The sequence below is a fragment of the Pholis gunnellus genome (assembly GCF_910591455.1).
Source record: "Pholis gunnellus genome assembly, chromosome: 19".
Classification (NCBI taxonomy): Eukaryota; Metazoa; Chordata; class Actinopteri; order Perciformes; family Pholidae; genus Pholis; species Pholis gunnellus.
Genome location: NC_136546.1, coordinates 10154146 through 10174767, shown reverse-complemented (window position 1 = coordinate 10174767; position 20622 = coordinate 10154146). Strand labels below are relative to the sequence as shown.

Below are 20622 nucleotides of genomic sequence, written 5' to 3'. Positions count from 1 at the left end.
TGTGACATGATGATGACAAATAATGAGATATCGGGGGGCGGAGTCTTACCAACATCCTTCTGTGACTGGACAATGAAGTGGGATGTTACCCTGACAACAGAGCCACAAAGCAGGGTCCAGGCTGCAGACAGGGCAGGATAGGATGATGGGTATGGAGAGATACTTGATGTTGCATGTAAGTGCACAGAGTAGACACACACACACACACACACACACACACACACAGTCGCACACACACACACACTCACGCACGCACGCACACACACACACACAGTCGCACACACACACAGATGTATGTAGAGACACACAGTCATGATATATGATACACAGAGATACATGACAAACTTATGTTAAGGAACAGATTCACTCTTTTTCAACTCAAGACATTCTAACCTTGATGTAGCTCACGTTTTAACAACAGTAAACCTACAGTGTGGTCAGCTGTGTCCTCATAATGATGAAAAGAATCAGAAAGAATATTTGACGTCGGGTTTATTGACTTTACTTTTACATCGCTTCTGGCAAAGACGTAGCCGGGACAAATAAATAAAGCCAATAAAACCTGAAAGAAGGCTTGCCATTCCACAAGTCCACACATCTGGACCACGTGCTGTACATGTTATGTCCAACAAGGCCAGTCTCATGTCAAACGCTTCTACAAATGCAGCTTTTTTTTCTCCAGATTTTGGAAGCTATAACAGATATATAACATTGGGAAAGAGACGTATATAAATAAGCAAATATTATAATAGCCCTCATTTAAATCATTCGGTCCTTAAAGTTATAAAATGCACTAATAGCCAAATCCAAATATTTTCCTGTTCCTGTGATTGAGGCAGAAGATGGACCGAGAGCTGGGAGGCGGGGTTAAGCATTTTATTAGGGTATGGGTTGAAAAACAGTAAATCTATCATCTAAAGGTGCTACCTGTAGCATTTTTGTCATCAATGTGTTATGTCCACAGTGATTGTGTACCTTATATAATAACATCATTACAGCCCTTTAGCAGCATCTGCTCCATCTATGCCAACTAGAAAAGAGCACTCAGCACCTCAGCTTGCCCTGTGTATTGTTCCATGTCAGTAGGACACATTGTAAAAACTGCACTATCCCTTTAAGACCACATTTCTACAAACACCACTGTTGCCTTATCAAAGATGCTGGTTGTTTCCTTTGCCTTTACTGAAGAAACTAACTTCTTTCTTGCTTGTAGTCCAGCTTTTCTCAGGAGATCTAAACTCCTATTTAGATGCTGTACAGTACATAATGGTTATAGTAATGACAGTCTGGCCTTTAAATCATTTTGGTAAAGACTTATTGATGTTAAAATGCTACCTGCAGCACATTGGTTGTGTGAATGACATGTATGAACGTGTATAGATGACAGTTTGAAATGGATGAAGTCAGATGAAAACTGCAACAGCAAACCCCTCCCCTCTCCTCTCCTCTCCTCCGCCCTGGTACCTTGGCGGCGATGGATGCGGCGGTGATTTGGGAGGAAGAGCTGTCCTCGGTGGACGCCACTCCGCTGTCCTTCTTCTCCTCATCCTCCTCCTCGCACTGCACGCCCTTGTCCTCGGTGTGGCGGCAGGGCGAACTGTTGAGCGGCGGCGAGAGGGGCGGTGGTGGCGACGGCAGGTCCTCCAGCTCGTCCGCCGCCTCCTTTACCTTCACCACAGCGTCCCGCAGGAGGTCGATGGCGTGCGGCAGCGCCGGCAGGATGAACTGGAAGCATTCCTGGAAGTGTAGGACAGAGCGAAGGACAGAGACGTGCAAGAGAGAGAAAATATCAGTGACAGTTGTCTTGAGTCGATATTCAAATAATGGCAGTCTCAAACAATAGCAGCCAGAATGAACAAAATAAACAGAATAAAAGGCCAGTAGACGCAGTGTTATTACCTGTCACATGTTACATTTAGTAAGATGTATATTTCCACAGTACTTATTCCATCAGTACAGCAACAGTTTATGACCACCAGTCTGCCTTTCTGTGTGTCTGTTTTTGACAAAAATGTTGTTTTTCCTCACTAATTAATGAGGGACGTGTCAAATCTCTTCTACGTTGCTATTCATTTTTTAATCAGAGTTGAGCTTCTGCGATGGAAACTCAACTCTTCCTGCAGTTGTTTCACACAAAATGCCTCACAACCCATCAAATGTTTTCAGCTACCTTGACTTCATTAGCCCATCAGGGATAATGTATGGTACTAGCCAGAAGTTGTGTTATTTGTTTTGATTATAATGGACTTGCACTGAAAATCACACTGGTCTGTATTCTAAAAATGAGGGAGTATCACAATAAAAGCATAACAGAAATGTGAGATATTATGCACTTTGAGCTGCTGGAAGGCTACTCATATGAAAGAACGCGCAAAAAAATACAGAAACAGAAGAATGGTAAATAATTAGTGAAAGAAAACACATTTTGGAAAATAAAAAGAAATAAGAGCAAGAGATTGTTGAGGATGACATTACTACTTGTCGAATAAGTGCTGTGCGTTGCTGAAATGTAGATTATTCTGAATTCATATTAAGGCAACAATTAAACAGGGAGGATGTGTTGAGTTTAAATGAACAGGAAGCAGCATCCAAAGCAAAATAAAATGAAAGGAGATCCAAAAACTAGGAAACATCTCACAAAAATATGAATTAAACTTAAATACGGGGAAAGTTAGAACTGAAGGCCTTTCTCTAATCTACAGTGAATGTGTTTCAAGGGAAAGGCTTGAAACAGTATAACCAGTTATACTGTTATCTACTCAGTCCTATGTGACAAATACAGTGTGTGACCCTGCTTGCGGCAGTAGAATCACACGCAGAGATTTCCTCCTCAGCCTCAGCAGATCACAGCGCCTCCTTCTGGCCACATTTATAATAGCTTGAGCTTGTTCCTTCCTCCCTCCATCTCCTTTCCCCTCTCCAGTGCCTCTCTGGGTGTCAGTGTGCCTGTGGGCTCCTCGGCAAGGCTAAATGCTCCATTCTCCTCACTCCCAAGACAAGAGCTAATCTGTGAAATTATTTATCTTCCTGTGTATTTTAAGCATTGAGAAGCTACATTATTAATCGCCCACACGCTTTACAGTATCTACGCCGGCTGCAAACTGGCATTCTGGGCAACCTCTCCACTTCACGTCCCATTTTATGTGTGCATATCACAGGCTGGATTAAACATGACAGTGTTAACCTTGATTTGACTGAATTGAAAATCACATAGATCCACACTGGGATGCATGCATGCCTAGAATAGCATCCTCCAACCGCTGTTCATGAAAAATACAAAATAAAAAAAGAGAGCAGTGAGACTCCTCGGATTGGGAGATGAAAGAGATTGAATGGGTTACCACGAACCCGCCAGCCCTGCTGCGTAGCCGCGAGCTAACCTTTCCACCCATACCCCCCCGCCTTCACTCACACACACCTCCCAAACCCCACAGCACACAGTGGACTGCTTATGCCTCTTGCTGGGGTGTTAGAAGCCCACATCTGAACATTTTGGAAGACGGGGAAAGGAGAGTTGGGCTGAAGAGGGGAAGGATTGGGCAAAAGAAGGAGTGAGGATAGTGTCAAGAGCCTGGAGACATTCCTCCTCTCCCCTTTTGTGCTTTCATTGCGTGCCGGGAATTTTTTTTAGGTACGTCAGGAGTGTGTTTCTTTTTTTTCTCTGCTCTTATTCTCTGTTTTGTCCTGAAGGAGAGTAACTGTCAAGAACACTAAAGAGCAGAATCCCTGGATATACTGCCAGCGGATGAGAAACACAAACGAGAGGGAAGGATGGAGGATGAGGGGAAGGCACTGCTGTTTTTTTAGAGGGGGGTTGCAGGAGATGACGAGAGAGTATGACAGACAAGAGAGAGAAAGGGAAAGAGTGAGTGAGACGGGGAGGACGAGATCTCGAGATATAAAAAGAGGCAGAGTTGGAGAGACAGAGATTCGGTAAGAGGCCGCAAAAAATAAACTGCAACAAAAAGAGAGTTCGACATAAACACAAAGTAAAGAAGAGAGAGAGTGAGAAAGGGAGAGTGAGAAAAGACAAGAAATTAAGAAAGAAATGGACACTTGTACTGTTGTTTAGTACAACAAGGGGACATGCTTCAATTTCTAAACCACAAAAGTTGCAACAAACGTAACTTAAACTAGTGCAAAAGTCAGGGCCCCCGAATTTTAAAGGACCATTTTTATATTGGCAATATGGACCAGTTGAGTGGGGGGCCAAATTAATATTCAGAATATTATGACACAAGTGAAGCCTTTTATCTCCCCTACTTCAAAAGAAACCCTTCAGTGAAGTCGATATCAGATTTTTACTCATTACCAATTTGGTACTTTGGTAAGTGCATAGTGTATGCAGATTGAGCAGCTGTGGGGAAAATAATGGACTATGGGATCGGAGGGCAGAAAAAAATCTGTTTCTGCCACACAAAGTCCTCTTTACTTCTGCCACAATTCCCTCTAATCATTGCCCTCTCATTGCAATTTACTGCAACATGATTTACTTCTTCAATCCTGTAAACAGTCTTCATATAAAACAAGGACAAAAAGGGTTGTATTCAGTTGAATTAGGGACATATGTGGCTGGAAATACACATTGCTTTGTTTTATGGGTTAACAAGCTTAATGGGTTGAGAACCTGGACGACTTCCTTTTTATTAAAAATCAGTATCTGGTCGTTGTGGTTGTGACTGGGGGTAAGTACCTGACAAATGGTGTAACACAGTGATCATATCTCACAGGGTAAATATGCAATCAGTTCAGTGTTTTTTTTCTTCTTTTACAAAAAAACAAAACTTTCCCATTAGACAGAAATGTCATCACAGTGGGTATAAATGTCTTCCCCACAGGTAAATATCATCACTGCAGGTGGAAGCATCATCACCAAAAGTTAAAATGTTTTGGCGATGAAGTCATCATCACATGAGGAAATGTAATCAAAACAAGGAGAACTATGCTTGGTTACAGGTAACAAATGCATCAGTGCCGGTATATATATATGTCATAAGCACAGGAAGAAACATCATTGTTGCAGGTGGGAATGAATGTCATTCCTGTGCGTGGAAATGTAGACACCACCTGGCAGCAACATTACAGCTGCAGGTCCTCATGTGATGTCCAAGAATAGAAACGAAGTCTTTCTTTCTTATCTTTTATCAAAGGTGAAAGTGAGCATGTTTCATAGACTGCAACAGTAATATTCTGTTTCATTTAACCAACTTTGTAATTTCATTTGTAGAACATTAAACTGCAGTTTGACCAATTTGAAGCCTTTTTAATATCTGTTATATTTCAGCTACTAAGACAAATTAAAAATGCTTTAAAGGTGCACATCAGGGTTATCTCAGATTGGACTTTTCAAATCTTAAACAGAAAGTCTGAAGTTGGGGTGTGGAGTTTGAAAGATGTAGGCATTTACCAGGCGGGGGAGGTTTAACAAAATGCAATATTAGTGTAGCATTATGGGAAATGTAGGATCCAGTATTTGCAAAGCTTGACCCACAACTAAATGTCAGAATATCTCTTCTTCTACTGCTTCGACTTGACTTTTCATTTTTGATCTGTCTCTTGTAAGTGCCGGAACTTAACAAAAGTACAATATGAAATCACTGGAGAACCCTTTACATTTTCATTTAAAAACAATTTCTTAATAAACAAGGATTCATGTATTCATGAAAGCACGAATAGAACATTAAAAGCTTCCATTCAAAGTCATGATGTGTATAGATCGGTTATGCAGGTAACACTGGAGATATTCCAGACCACCACCTCTGAGGCTAAAAATAATCCTCACTGAAATCATCTACAAAAGGTGAAAACTAAGATATCATCACAATATGGACAAAATGCAAATAAACAGGACATATACAATACACAAAAGTGTGATTGTTCACTATCTGACAGCATATGAGAAAGACTTTATCTGCAGTGTAAATTAGGCCAAAGACACAACACATGCTGGACACTCTGACACAAGGCCCTTCGTCCGACTGGTTCAGCTGGACTTCACCGGTACCTTTATGACGGGAGATCATCGTAATAAAAGCCTGCAATGGGCGGCTTGTGCCGTTAACTTTAACTGGGGGTTGATGAGGGAGACACTAATATGGCAGCAGATGGGGGAGAGGTGGCGTAATTGATTAAAAGAAATACTAAAATCGATCAGGAGAAGCGGGCGCGTAACGAGACAGAGACAGATGTGCGGGTCAGCACAGCAGAGAGGGAGACAGATGGAGGGGGACACGGAGACAGCAGTGGGTGGACACACACACACACACACACACACGCACCCTGCAGCGATACCTCTGTCCAGATAGAAATGCATCAAAACACAGAAACTTACAAATGTACCAATAAATAACAAACACAAATATTCTATACTGTAGACATCATTGATCAATCATTGAAGTGAATGCACACAAAGGCACACACTCAGATCCATACACACACACCTATAATGACTGCATGTAGATTCATTTATGCATCACAAACGATCTGCAGTTGACATTCGCACACGCAGTCACATTAGCAGCACAATGCTAAGCTAATGCCGTCCATACAAACAGGTCATAGCTGCACTAGTTGCAGTACTGACACAGAGCCAAAGGTTTTCTACGTATCCCTCAATTCAATACTTTGTCTTGAGGGCATTTTTTTAACAAATGGTAAAAGTGTTAAACTGTTAAAGATCCATTCACTGGGATCTGAAACTGTCCCAATACAAAAAAGGAGGTTTTGTGTTCACTTTCTTTATGGACAGCATGTGGTGCTTTTATCCAAAGCGCCTTACAATTTGCCTCTCATTCACTCACTGATGGCGGCAGGCGACCATGCAAGTCACTGGCCTAACCATCAGGTGTATCGTGTCTTGCTCAAGGACACTTCAACGTGGGGACAGAAGTTCTAACCCTCGACCCAAATGTGCAGTTATTTGAATCGCAACAACAAGCACAGCCCCCGATCTGTCAGCGGATGAATTTGTTTCTTTCTAATCGTTTGACTAACTACTTAACGCTATCATCCACTGGAGAAAGGTCATATCTTGTGTTTCCTACCTGGGAGCCTTTCTTGCTTCCTGGTAAGTTAATGATGAGCGTCTTCCCTCGGATACCACACACAGGTCTGCAACGCACCGGAGAAAGTTTATATGAATACAGCGGAAAAAAGGGATATTTGCCTCTACCACCACCTTAATGCTTTGATTCGGTGCACTTCATCACAGGCACTACATTAACTAACTCACCATTTTGTCTTACATTAAAAGGTGGGATGGTCCCCTCTAACGAACACAATGTATATTATTTATCTATAAGACTCTATTGGAATAACTACCAGTAGTAGACCAGTGATTCGACTGTGAAGTCACCACATTAGCACGTTCTGCATGTTATGTGTGTTATGTGTGGATTTCTGTGTTTGTCTATGCTTATACAGTATATGTTTAATCCTGTGCACTGTGGCTTAAATTAATACGTTGAAAATGATGTGAAAAAAAAGTAAGTGTGCTTTAGTTGTGTGTGGGATGTGAGGGTGTGTGCTTCTGACCTGGAGAGCATGCCTAGTGGCGTAACGTTGAGAGATCCCATCAGCATCGCCAGAGACATCCCTGGAGCCTCGCGCTCTATCACCTCCTTAGTGGCCTGGAGAGAAGAGAGAAAAGGAGGAGGGTCATTAGTGGGATCATAGTCTAACTAAGCATGTGTCTATCTTAAGTATCTTTTTTAAAACAATTTATTCAAAAAGTACTACATGAATACTACTAATGTAAACTCTATAGTGTAGAGAGGAAGGCATTTTAACTCAGAATATTGTCGCCGCTTCTTCCCGTAGTGCTGTTCATATGTAATCAAATTTAAAAAGTACAGGACAGTTTCATATGGAGAGATGGATGGAACCATATGATGAACAGCAGTTGCTCATGCTTATAAAAGCTACTGACAAAATGAAATACACTTTGTACACAACTAACAACCACTACTAATACTACTACTGCTACTATTACAGCTACTTTGGATAAAGGGAACATATTTAAATTGACTTGACAGACTGATGTCTGATATAATTTGACTATTTCTGATATAAATGTTTTCGTTGTGACTCTATAAATGTCAATAAAAAAATCCAATGGAACAACTGAACATTCTTTATTCCATTGGGTCCAGCAGCATGTTATCAAGCGAATATGGTTATAGGAGCAATTTGCTTGACATATTGTGTCTCTGGGTACTCCTGTTGTATGGTGAAAAAGACCTTTAACATTTAACGCATTATATATTGATACGTTTCTCCAACTTGTATTTTGACCAATTCCCTTTATGTCATTTGTCAAAAGCATGTGACAGCCAAGGCTGTAATCCAGAGTGACTACAACAATAGAGAAAAACAACAGAACTTACTTGACAACAATTACGACACTACAGGAAATCAACTCTTAAGAGTAATACCTCATTAAAAAAATATTGGTAAGTAAAGAAGTAAGTCTGTAACAGTCTGGCAGATGACCAAGAAATACTGATAATCGTCACACACCTCCGGAATGCATGTCTTGACTAAAAACATATGGACTGCCCTTCAAATATTGATTTAAAATCCCTCTCGCATGATCCATCTTCTGATTGTCTGAAGACCGGAAAATCCTTATCTGACCTGTCCCCTCCCCATCTGCATCCCCCATTAGCAATCAAGATTGATCAAATCTTTGGAATCACTAGAGGAAAATGTCTTTTTCTTGGTCAGCCAGTGCAATAAAAAAAAGTTTAATGTTGAATTCATTGATCCTACAGCCTGTTTTATATGGTTTCCAGCGGTGGTGGTGTTGCCAATTTCACCATCTTTGCAGGGGACACGTGAACAAATGCATTTGTTTGTATGCGTGAGTGTGTATACATGTGTCGGACTGCAGTTGATACGGCACGTTCTCGACAGATAAGATAGCAGAGAAGATAGTGCCTTCTCCTCCAGCTGTGTGTGTTGGGTGCCCTTGAGTTGAATGACACTTCAAAACGCACCATTAGCGAGGGAGAGGGGAGAGAAAAGACTTCAAAGGGATGAGGAGCCACTGATGAGCATCGTGGGCTTGGACTCAGGAGAGGATGGAGATGGAGAGAGGGGAGAGGGGAGAGGAGAAGGGAAGGAGTGTGGGAGGGACGGAGGAGGGGTAAGATAGAAGCAAGAAGGAAGGAGGGAGAGAGAGGGTAGGGGTGAGGCTGGATTCATACCTCATCATGCAAAGTTTTTGATTGGGAGAAGAGGAAGATGAAATTGTTTGATACAACAGGCATGCATTCAGACAAAGTATAAAAGACGGACTGTATGTTTTGGGTAATATTCTGCTTTTGTCTAATTGTAAGAAAAGAAATCTTAATAATGTGTATGATGCAGGTAAGAAAAGGGGGAGTAATTCTAATACATTTCTTTATTGCATTTTCTCTGCAAGCATGCAACATGAAAGTAGGAAGTGCTTTTATTTATCTATTTATTTCGGTGTTTCATTCACCATCAGTGATCTGACGCAAAGCATGCATTTCTAGGTAAACTTCAGTCCCGGTACATTTTTGAGCCCATACATCCTTCATGCTTCTAGAGCCATGAATCACCAGGAATCAATGTACTTGAAGAAAGCAAGTAATCGAGAATATTAAAGAAAAATGTAACTCATGGCAAAGTAAAACACCAAAAATATCTGCTGCAAACGTAACGAGCGAACAAGCACAAGTCTCATACAGTTCTGAGAGAAAAGGAGACGCGTGGTAGTAATGGAGTAGAATACATAATTACTATGAATTCCTAATAGTCGTTAGCACTGAAGTATAGCAGGACGACAAACCAGGCTCCAAGCCATTAAGATGTTGAGATAAAAGGTAACTCAGCTACATTTGCGCTGCTTATGTTCCTGCAAATAGAGTGAAATGGACAAAACCCCCACCTACGAAAACCAAATGTATCCCCGCTGGTTTAGCTGTAATGATATCCCATCTCACAAATAATGTAAAGAGTAAAGACATCTTACTTCTCTCCTGCTTTCAGCGAAACAGAACACAGTCATATGTGTCTTGTACAGCCTTCAAACACACAGAGACAGACAGAGAGATGTCCTTGTCTCCAGCATACAGGGTTGAATCAGATAGCAGGTATTATCAGTGACTACAGTTCGTACGTGTCTTCCCTCTTCCAGGAAGGCTGCTGCTGTCTACCATGATTGATGAGGACCAATGATAGTGCTCAGAACCACAGCTCATCCCCTGCCAAATTGCTTGTATGTGAGTGTGTGTGTGTGTGTGTCTGTGTGTGAGAGTGAGGTAGGCTGAGTACATGCAACCCAAAACGGTTTTAATCAAAGTTCTGTGGTTAACAAGTGTGTGTGACATAAGGAAGAGATGAGAAAGACAAATCGTAGATCCTTACATCTACTGTATATAGAGTAGTATACTGCCTTTATGAAAGTCTTCACACACTTTAAAACTTTGTATTTTCTGAAACAGACACTTCGTTTCAAATCGCGTACTCATTCTTTTTTTCCCCCACTTAGTACATACTGTATTTATGTAACTTTAAAATACGTGTCCTATAGTTTCCCCTTTTACTGAACTGGTGGGGTAGAAACAATGAATATGGCGAGTATATACATACGAGTTATAGTACAAAAGTTGAGGTGATTGCAGTATTAATACTGAAAAATCCCCATGACCTTATTGGATAAGAACGGTGTACTTAACCTTTATAATCCGAGGTTGAAATCTGAAATATTTACTTAATCTGATTCCAAGTGTAAGATAATTTGTGTCAGTCCAATAAAGATTAGGAAACCTGACATTGTGTGTGTAGACCTCCTCTCCCGAAGTTTATTTATTATACTATCACCAGACACCCGACACCCATTATTTTGAATTGCTTGCTACATGATCCCATATCTTTTTCAAAAAAGTGAATCAATAAGGATCTAACTTCTTCCTCTTTATTTCCCATGTGGCCATGGGGCTGATTACACTGTGTTAATCAGTGGCGCAACACATGTGTGTAATCAGCAGAAACAGGCTGAGGTTCTCTGAGTGAAGTAACAGGAGGGATCTAACGTTCAACTGCCTTTCCCTCTGACACATTATTATCAGTACACAGTATCATCATCGCTCTATCGCCGTTGTATATCACTTCCCGACCCTTGACCTCTTACCAAAACATATTTCACCCCAAGTTGTCCTTGTTGATTGTTATGTAACATGTTCCTGGCTGTATTTTTAATACAACTCTTAAGCTTCATTATACAATTTACATCCTTACAAAATACTACAAACAATAAAACGCAAATGAATGCCATGCTCGCTGCCAGAAAACCCACCTCTGGTGTGACGTCTCTCGGAGCGAAGCCGGTGCCTCCGGTAGTGAGGATAAGGTTAAGTTCCTTTTCATCGCACCAATCCACCAGTGTCTCCTGTTCACACACACACACACACACACAATTATTTGTAATTGCGTAACTCATTATTATGGATAAAACGACAGAAAGACAGAAACAGCACGTAAACAGACAGGTACCTTGATTTCGTCTATCTCATCTGGCACTATCTTGTAGGCCGTGATCATACCCCCCAACCTGAGAAAGGTAAGAAAGCCATTAGATTACAGATACAGTTATTAATGTATTAGATACTTTATTAAAATCCTATATATTGTCTTGCTACCGTTTCACAGGGAGGTTAAAAAGGTCAGCTAGGGAACTATGGACCTCGTCAGAGGTCAGAGTTTTCTTTAACAAGCAGAAGTGGAGAGCTTAAACTCAGCATGACCAGTTGAAGGAAAGTCTCTTCTGTCCATATCCACTGTCCTGCTGCCATACGTGGACTATCCAAGTGGATCAGCGCATTCGGTAACAGCCCTGGGATATTGTGGGCTCACCTCTATATTTCTCAGAGAACTACAGCAGGAAACACTCCTCAACAAAAGACCCAAACATGCACCTCAAAATCAAGACTTTAAAGTAACCGTACATCTGTCATTTAAGAGAATGCAGGCTTGTGAAGTCACTGATGGTGGAGAGAAAAGAGAACAGATGATAAAAGACTTCAAGTATGAAAAGTACGAGAGAGAGAAAGACAGTCGAGTGAAACAGGAACGAGAGAGAGACATAGGAATATAACAGCAAGTAAGGAGGAGAGAGAGAGAGAGAATGCCCTTGAACATCCCCTCCTGAAAGGATTTTCCACAGGACGGCCTACTGAAGAGGGAGCTCTGACAAGGACAGAGCAGCAGCTGCTGCGGCTGCTGAACAGCGATCCATGGCGACCTCCTGTGGCCACACTGGGCACGACACCCCAAAAAGAACAACCCCAGGCTCAAGGTGAAGCCTCTGCACAGACACCCCTTATGTAACCCTTTTCTTTTTTTTTAAGGAGCGCTATTTTTGGGAGACTACTGCATCATGTTTCCCCCTCGCGTCAGCCGCTTAAATGACATGAGGCCCTCCCTCAGACAAATTCCCAATGAACTCCGTGAACATTAAAGCATCTGCTGTTTTTTCTGCATTTCAGATGCCTTTATCCACACACAAGCTCCCGCTCCTCACACACCGAGTTAACAAAAAAAATCCTGCACCCCGGAAGCATCATTCACCAGCTCACATCGGCTCTGCTCAGTTTTCAAACGGTGCAACGGAGCAAGCAAGGGAGACACGCCAAGCAAGCAAGGAAACGCCAGAATACTGCAGCGAGCATGCATGCAGGTTCTGACAACAGAGGCGGAGAGAAAGTCTGAGAGAATCATTTAAGGAGTACTTTTTCATGAAACACTGCACATGCAGGGCTTCTCAGAGCATCCAATAACTTGTGCACCCACACACAACATCTACACACACACACACACACTCCCCCTGCTGACATGTGATGGCACGAGTGATTTACTTCTCTTGATGTGCGCTGTGGTCGGGGGGGGGGGGGGGGGGGGGGGGGGGGGGGGCATGTGTGTGTGATTGTGTGCACGCATGTGCATTTTGTCTGTTTATGAGTTTGTGTGTGTCTGTGTTACACCTCGGGAGAGTAAAGGAGCTGTCAGGACAAATCACCTCTCCCTCTCCTGGGGTTTTTATGCCTCTCTGTTTCAGCCCAAATGAAAATATGCTCAACACAAATAACTAGGGTTCCTTCCCACCGTTTCCTAGGCAACCCCTCCTGCCTGAAGCCTCTAGTTGCTGTGTTGTTCATCGTGAGCGTGTGGAGGGTTTTGTGTGTGCCGGGTTTGTGTTTTCATTTATTTATTTTTTTTGTCACTATCGGGGATGCCAATTCTGTGCGACGGCAGCAATATGCTGTTGACTGGACATTTTTGACTCTGTTGCATGTTCGTGAAATATCGTTGAGGCATGATGTAATGTGTGTAATCATGTGTGCATGTATGCCCATGTCTATAAACCCAAAATGTAGTACAGACACATGGGCATGCAGACTTATACAGTGTATAACAGCTGCAGTATATGTGAATGTGTACAGTATTCTTGTGGATGTATTTTGACAAACAATATATGTGTTTGTGTGTACTGCATTGTATCGCTATGTGTATACTATACACACCACATGTAGTGTGCACACAGTGATACATGTGTGTAACATGTGTGCTATGTATGTGTGTGTATAATTCTACATTGTGTGTGTGTCAGTTTAATATACATGTGAATATACAGCATGTATCACTGTAGGTATACTATATATGTTGTGTGTGTTTTCTTGTGTATGTATATACATGTGTACATTATGGGTTATACAGCGAAGTGTTTCTATATTTAGCCGACTCTCATTTAAGCAAACGAGTTGGACAAAATAATGGGAACACCTGTCAATGTAACACAATACAGTTCATTAGCAGCACAAGCTACAGCCTCCAAAATAACAGTTTAATCAGCACCTCTCTAATAATGTCAAATCAATCAGAGCTTTGTCGGCAGAATAGGAATGTAGTTGTAATTGTACTACATAGCTAGCTAGCTACTAGCTATGTAGCTACATAGCTAGCTAGCTACTAGCTATGTAGCTACATCCATGAAAAAAATAGCGAAAGAAAGTTGGTATACCATATATGGACCGCTTCAACAGAATTGCAATGCTAGACAACTGCTTGGGTCCATGTTTACTTCCTGTCCGTTGATGTCATCCACATACATGGCAACAGGAAATTAACTGCGACGCATTTGGAATTCATTCACGACCGTGATATGGTCTGCGTCTTCCATGGTTCAATTACAGCTGGCGATCTTTGTGCATGTGTGTCTACATGCATGCAGATACAGTTAAGTGTGTGTATGCATATATGCGAATAGGTACATATATGAGTATGTGCATAAATGTGTGTTTCAGCATGACTGGCTTCTTTGCAGATAGAGCGCTTAGCTGTATTTTGGTGGATGTGCTCTGAATTGAGGGAAGCCTATTAGAGGGGAAAGGGCCTGCAACATTTTAATCTCCAACACCCATCTATGTCTCTTTCTACTGCAGGGGGTTACGACATATAAAGCTCTTCCTCAAACTGCAGGCCGGAGGTAGTCAGCCTGGAATAAAGGCTTTTTGCTCGAGGTGTGGACAAATCCTGATGCGGGCGGAGGAAGGAATGGAAGATGGGGGGGGGGGTGTGAGGGGGGGAGAGCATGGCAGTAGTTTTTGGCCTGAAAGCCTGGACGCCTTGGCCAAATCTTTCTATGAATAAAAGACGAGCATAGAGAGGAGGATAAAGAGAGAAAGACGGGATGAGAGAGAGAGAGAGAAAGAGGCACGGAGTGAAAAGAGTGAGGAAAAAGAGGGATAGACTGTCAGGGGCACACTTAACAAGAGAGGAAAAGTGTGTGTGTATGTGAGCCAGCTGCAAATCTCTGTGGTTGTGGGACACTTCCAAGATAAGACCCATCTGCCAGGGTGATTTCATTAATAATACAAGCTCTTTGTACAGGGCACTCAATCTCACTCTCTCTTTCTTTCCCTTGCTTTCTTACATACACACTCGGCCCAGGGAGGAGAGGATCTCCACACTCCCAGTAGGAGCATTGCAGCCGAGTTGTTGGTTCGTCCATATGTAGGAAAGCTCTCAAGGGGTCACCTCTCAACATGTTAGCTGATAGAGAGAAGGATGGAGGAGGAGGAGGAGGAGTGGACTAGCCCACCTCTTCAAACCCCTACCGTGATGAGAGCTCTGAGTGCTCAGCAAGGGGTTCCACTCTCATGACTCCACTCACAGCCACTGAACAACACGCACACTGCCTCAGAAACACACACACACACACACACACACACACTTTCAAATATTCTGCAGACCACTCCACCCCACAAGCGTTCTATTTATTTACAGAATAAATGTCATCCTGGTTCAGATCTGCCATTGCTGACAGTCTCTCTCCCATTTCATTTTGTCTTTCTAAACCATTGTGGCTACTCCACATATCCAACTGACTTCATATATCTACTCAAACAGCAAAGTTAACATCTGTGGCGGAACGAGCACTGCTTGTATGTGTAAAACGACACATTTGCCCAGGTGGAGCCTCAGATTCATTGAGACTTTACTGTCACACAACTGAGTCACATATTGATCACAAATATGTTTGCGACAACAAAGTTGATCCAAGTAAAAATGTTTCATACTTATTATGATTCTTAATGGCACAGGGTCTCTGGCAGTACAGGTTTAAGTGTGTGTGTGTGTGTCTGTGTGTGTGTGTGTGTGTGTGTGTCCTGACTGAAATTGAACCCACTGTCACCCATCTGATTGACTCCTGGCTATTCTTAGCCGTGACAATTTGTAAAATTGACAAAGGTTGTTACAACAAGTCGCTGAAGGGCAGAGAGTTGGCTTAACAGCCCGGGAGGAAAACTCACTCAGCCTTCAACATATAAACATAAACACCTACAGACACACACACACACACACACACACACACACACACACACACACACACACACACACACACACACACGCTCACATTGGAAAGGTAAAGATGCATTCAAAAAACTAATACAGACACAAGGATACCCACATGTACACACACACATCCACCCCTAACTCATTTGTGTGTCCTTGAGTCTGAGTATCATTTGTTTCACCCTCCTCTGCTACTCTCTCTCTCTCTCTCTCTCTCTCTCTCTCTCTCTCTCTCTCTCTTTCTTTGCCACATATCATTTTTCTCTCCACCTGACACACCTCAGGATACTCCTGAATGCCAAACTGGGCAGACTGATTGATTGCATGTGCCAACGTGTGTGTGTGTGTGTGTAAGTTTGGGTGCCTGTGATTATAGTTTATGTTATGTGTCCTGCTGTGACCCCCCCTCTCTCTCTTTCTGTCTATGTATCTCTGTCACAGCAGGGTGGCACATTGAGGGCACAGCATTCCGGCTGGTCAACCTGATGGAGCTGCTGACTCGTGGTGCGGCGTGACACGGAGGATCTCAGGCCGGAGGAGGAGGTCAGCCAGAGCCCGTCTGCATCGGCTGCCATCACCGCAACACAGCAGAGCAGACGTGTGGACACTTACACCGACTGTCGGTCTGAATGTCCAATTCAAGTGTTTAACAGCACCCTGTTTAATCCAAGATCAACTCTCTCAGTTAACTCGTATACAACACCTTCATCCAAAGTGCCTTGCAGAGCCTTTAACTCTGCATCTGCACTGAGCTATACCAGCAACTATCACTGGAAGTCCATTCATTTCCCAAAGATAAGACCGTTGTCAACAAGCATTACATCCATAAACTTGCCAACCAAAATAAGTTGGCTGCAACTGAACCTTTTATCAACTGTCAACAAACGTTTTCTCCATCAGGAGAGTGCAAAATTGATGATAAGTTGATTTTAGCCATAGGAAACAACAAGAGTTCTCTATAACTATTATAGTGGCGACATTAAAATGGAATCTAAAGCCCCTTAGTATGCCACCAGTGCAGTCCTTGCCTTGATTTGTATCCAAATATTAAATTATGTTAATTCACTTCTTATATTTCTTCAATTTGGAACTCATGAATCCTAACGAGGGTGGAGATTAGAATATGTCATGCCACCCTGTCCCTTCAAGATGACGTTCCCATAAAACTAAACTGCATTCTCAAATATGTTTAGAGAGAAACGTCATTTCTCTCCCGGATTACCGTCGCAGTTTTAAACACTGGATTAACATTGTAAATTGAAACCAAAGAAAATGCAACACAATTACAATGTTATGTTTAGGTAACAAAAACTACTTGGTTAGGTTAACGTCAAAAACAAACTAAAATATGTTTCCCTTGTTCCCCATCATTAATTTTCTAAGAGACATTTTAGCTGCGCGACAATATAGTGACATAGACTACATCCAAAGATTCACTCAAAAGATTATTTTTGATTAAAAATACCCCAAATAAAATCCTGCTTACGTGTCTTTTGTTGCACTCTTGCTAAGAAACGTATTTTACTCTTGCAAAGCACTTTTAATACTAGAGCTTCTTGGGGTGGGTGTACAAAGTGAAGCAATTTTACGCCAAAGTAAATTCATCATGTCTCGTGCTTCCAGTCAGCATTGACTTTTTTATTCTTAACCAAGATCAAGTGCTTTGAGTTGCCTAAACATAAACATTAAATCTTGTTTCCTGGAATGTTTAGTATGAATATTTTGTGACTTTGCAGATACTTCTGGATAGCGCTATGTAAAGCAGACTACACAAGCACAACTACACGTGTGTAAAAAAAGCATCGTAATAATGATCTCACGAAAAAAAATCAATGCTGGTCTGTTGGGATTTGAAAGGTTTTACGCGAGATGACCTGACATCTCACGTAAGAAACACAAGAAACACATACATGGATTAATACACACGAAAAAAAAAAAAACCCCAATACTAAACAACTCCAAAGCTTCCCTCCAGCATACTGTACAAATAAGCATGCGGTGGATAATCACTCTCTGGCGCTCTGTCTAGCGTGACGCACATGACATGGCACAAGCCTCCTCGCACTCCCTCTCTGTGTCACACAGACTTGACACATACATATTACACATCAGCCTCAAAATAAACATACCGTAAAGGACATGACAAGCATGGATCAAGTCCAGGGTCCCATAGCGGGGGGGGGGGGGGGGGGACGACGACGACTGGTGACACTCGAGTGATATTGACTGGTGTGATATTTTGACAGAGGAGCAGGGGAGCGACAGCAAATCAATGGCTGTATGGAGAATGACTAGGTTTGTCTAGAGAAGCGTGTCTGAGGTTGCATGTTAAAGGGCACAGTTCGTACAGGCTGAAGCGGCATTTCGAAAAAAGCAACGTGTGATATGTGCAGCGATATAAAAGCTCGAGCTCGACTTATAACTCTTAGAGACATCAAAACGGACATAAAACACTACCTCATTCCTTTCTGCTGTGGGCTGCTATGGTGGAAATATTCAGTGGAAGCAGTAGACCAGATTATATTGGGCATTATACTTTTGGCCACGTGTCTTATTACATCGTGGGATGCTATGTGTAATAAGTGTTTTTGGTGAATAGCTTGCCCTTTGTTATTACCTTCGCACTCGTGGAACTGGAGACTGTTTACTTTGGTTTAAAGTTAAAGAATTTCCAATTGTCAGTCACTTCTATGTTTATGTATGGTTGGAGAAAGGTACTCGCGATCGCTCTCGTTTCCGAGAAGCTCTTTTAGAAGGTCTCATCGCTGAATCGACCGCATTTTTACTCGCTCTCAGACAAAGAGGACTCTGGATTTTATTTCAAGGCCGGTCAAGACCACAACTGCGGGGATATCACTAAACTGCCTGTGCATCGTCTCATTTTATTGTTAACATCATTACTGTGATTGCTTTGAGGAAACAAACTAAAATTCCCCCCCACACACACACACACACATTAATTACCTCTGCAATGCCTTTTGATTATTTTACCAAGACATTTCTCATGTACACTTATCCATACACACGTATAGAGCATATGTGGCAATAAAAGAGGTGAATGAAGAGTAATCTTCATGTGTGTTCTCTGGGTGTTTTATGGAATATGGATCTCAATTTGAGGGGTTTGCATTTCCCTCATTTTATCGTGACTATGTCATGTAGTGTGGGCGTCGCAGTGGTCTGGTCTTGGCTTGGTCTCAATCCAAGGTGCAAAAACAATGTTTTAATGCATTTGGCGCAATACCCTTTTCCAGTATTTTAGTTTGTTTTGACATACACTTGAAGTTCAGTTGTGATGGAGATTATTGCTTTCCTACGTGTCACCGATCACATCCCTGTTAATGGAACCAAGTGTTGATTTCACCTCCTTTAGGTCCTTTGAGCAAATAATGACTTCCTCCAGCTACTGAGAGTCATCCTTAAACAGAAGAGTGCTGCAGCTCTTTTGTTGTTGCCATGCACGCTGGGAATCTCTCTCCATAGGGCGACACCGAGCCCTGGCATGTTGTGTTGAAGAGATATTTTTAGTTTCTTAGTTTCACAAGAAGAAGACAGCTTGCACACACAAGAGCAAACACCCGCAGAGAGCCTGTTTTAAGTGTCGTGGATTTCAGGTTAGTTAAAGGACTCTTGAATAAATGATAGTGTGTATGAAGGTGTTGCCTGATCTTTTCTTTCATCATCTCTGTAGGTTGAGTTGTAATGAAAAGGCCAATACTCACAGGGAGGGATCATGGATGAGATCTTTGAGGTTGACGCCACTGCGATCCTCTGCAAGGTTCCGAAAACAGCTGTCACTCACTGGAAAGACAGAGAGAAACACAAGAAAGCTAAATTAGCACACAAACTGATAAGCAATCTAAAATGAAATGCAAGGTTTTTAGCACAACTTCATCATTTACCGAGGACAACGATTCGCTGCAAATGATTCTTTCTCATAATTGTGACTAATTACAAGGAAAAAGGTAGCATACTATCCAAAAACTGAAATGCTTTTCTTCCCAAAAATCCTTTACTCTCCTGCCAGCTAACTCACTCGCTTTTCAAGACCGAGAATCGCTGTTTTCTAATTTTCTAAACGGTGTAATAGATGGCCACGTGTCATTTCTCAAGGTGGGTGACTGAACGGATCATCAGATGAAGAAAATGACGAAACACACCAAAATGATCTTTCGTCTTGATAAGATGATGAAAACTAGATAAAAAAAACATCCAAGGCGCTCCGATCGCTCACATCTCTGAATAATTCGGTGCCGTTTCTGTATTCAGTCTTATATTTTGAAGTGAAAATGATCTGTATCCTGGACATATACAGTACAGCGCTCATCCACTGTGTCTAAATTAGGGAGGATAGGATGTTCTCATTTGTTGCAGCCCCACTTGTCAGTTGCAACTGCGATAAGGCAGGCGAACCTGACTGTATATAAAACAATCATGTCTGGTGCAACTGCTACATTGTCTTCTCATCATGTTGCCAATCAAATATGGCCACAATGTGAATAAAGCACTGACACCACCTCCGCCCTGCACACTGTTTGATCACACTGAGCCTACGTGAAGTCACACCTTCATCGTCTCCAACCTCTTCCTATAAAAGCCCCTCGACTGCAGAGCAGGTGCGAGCCACATGAGTCATCCTGGTGATCACGGACGGATAGAGTGACGGATGGAGTGAGACAGGGATAAAGGACGGAGACATGGGGAGAGGAAAGTGGGAAAAGAAATAACAAAGTGAGAGGAGAC

At 42.2% G+C, this 20622-nt stretch overlaps 1 protein-coding gene across 1 annotated transcript in view; it reads right to left on the bottom strand.

The window, feature by feature from the left end:
- The window catches only part of gphnb (gephyrin b), a gene marked incomplete at both ends in the record, with an annotated part of 57895 nt that extends 38077 nt beyond the window's left edge, over nucleotides 1–19818 (bottom strand). The window contains 7 exons of the mRNA XM_079180681.1: nucleotides 1465–1737; nucleotides 7044–7110; nucleotides 7534–7628; nucleotides 11324–11416; nucleotides 11521–11578; nucleotides 19602–19680; nucleotides 19782–19818. Coding sequence (XP_079036807.1) covers nucleotides 1465–1737; nucleotides 7044–7110; nucleotides 7534–7628; nucleotides 11324–11416; nucleotides 11521–11578; nucleotides 19602–19680; nucleotides 19782–19818 — 702 coding nt within the window. The remainder of the gene's footprint in view (nucleotides 1–1464; nucleotides 1738–7043; nucleotides 7111–7533; nucleotides 7629–11323; nucleotides 11417–11520; nucleotides 11579–19601; nucleotides 19681–19781) is intronic.
- Nucleotides 19819–20622: the final 804 nt, after the last annotated feature.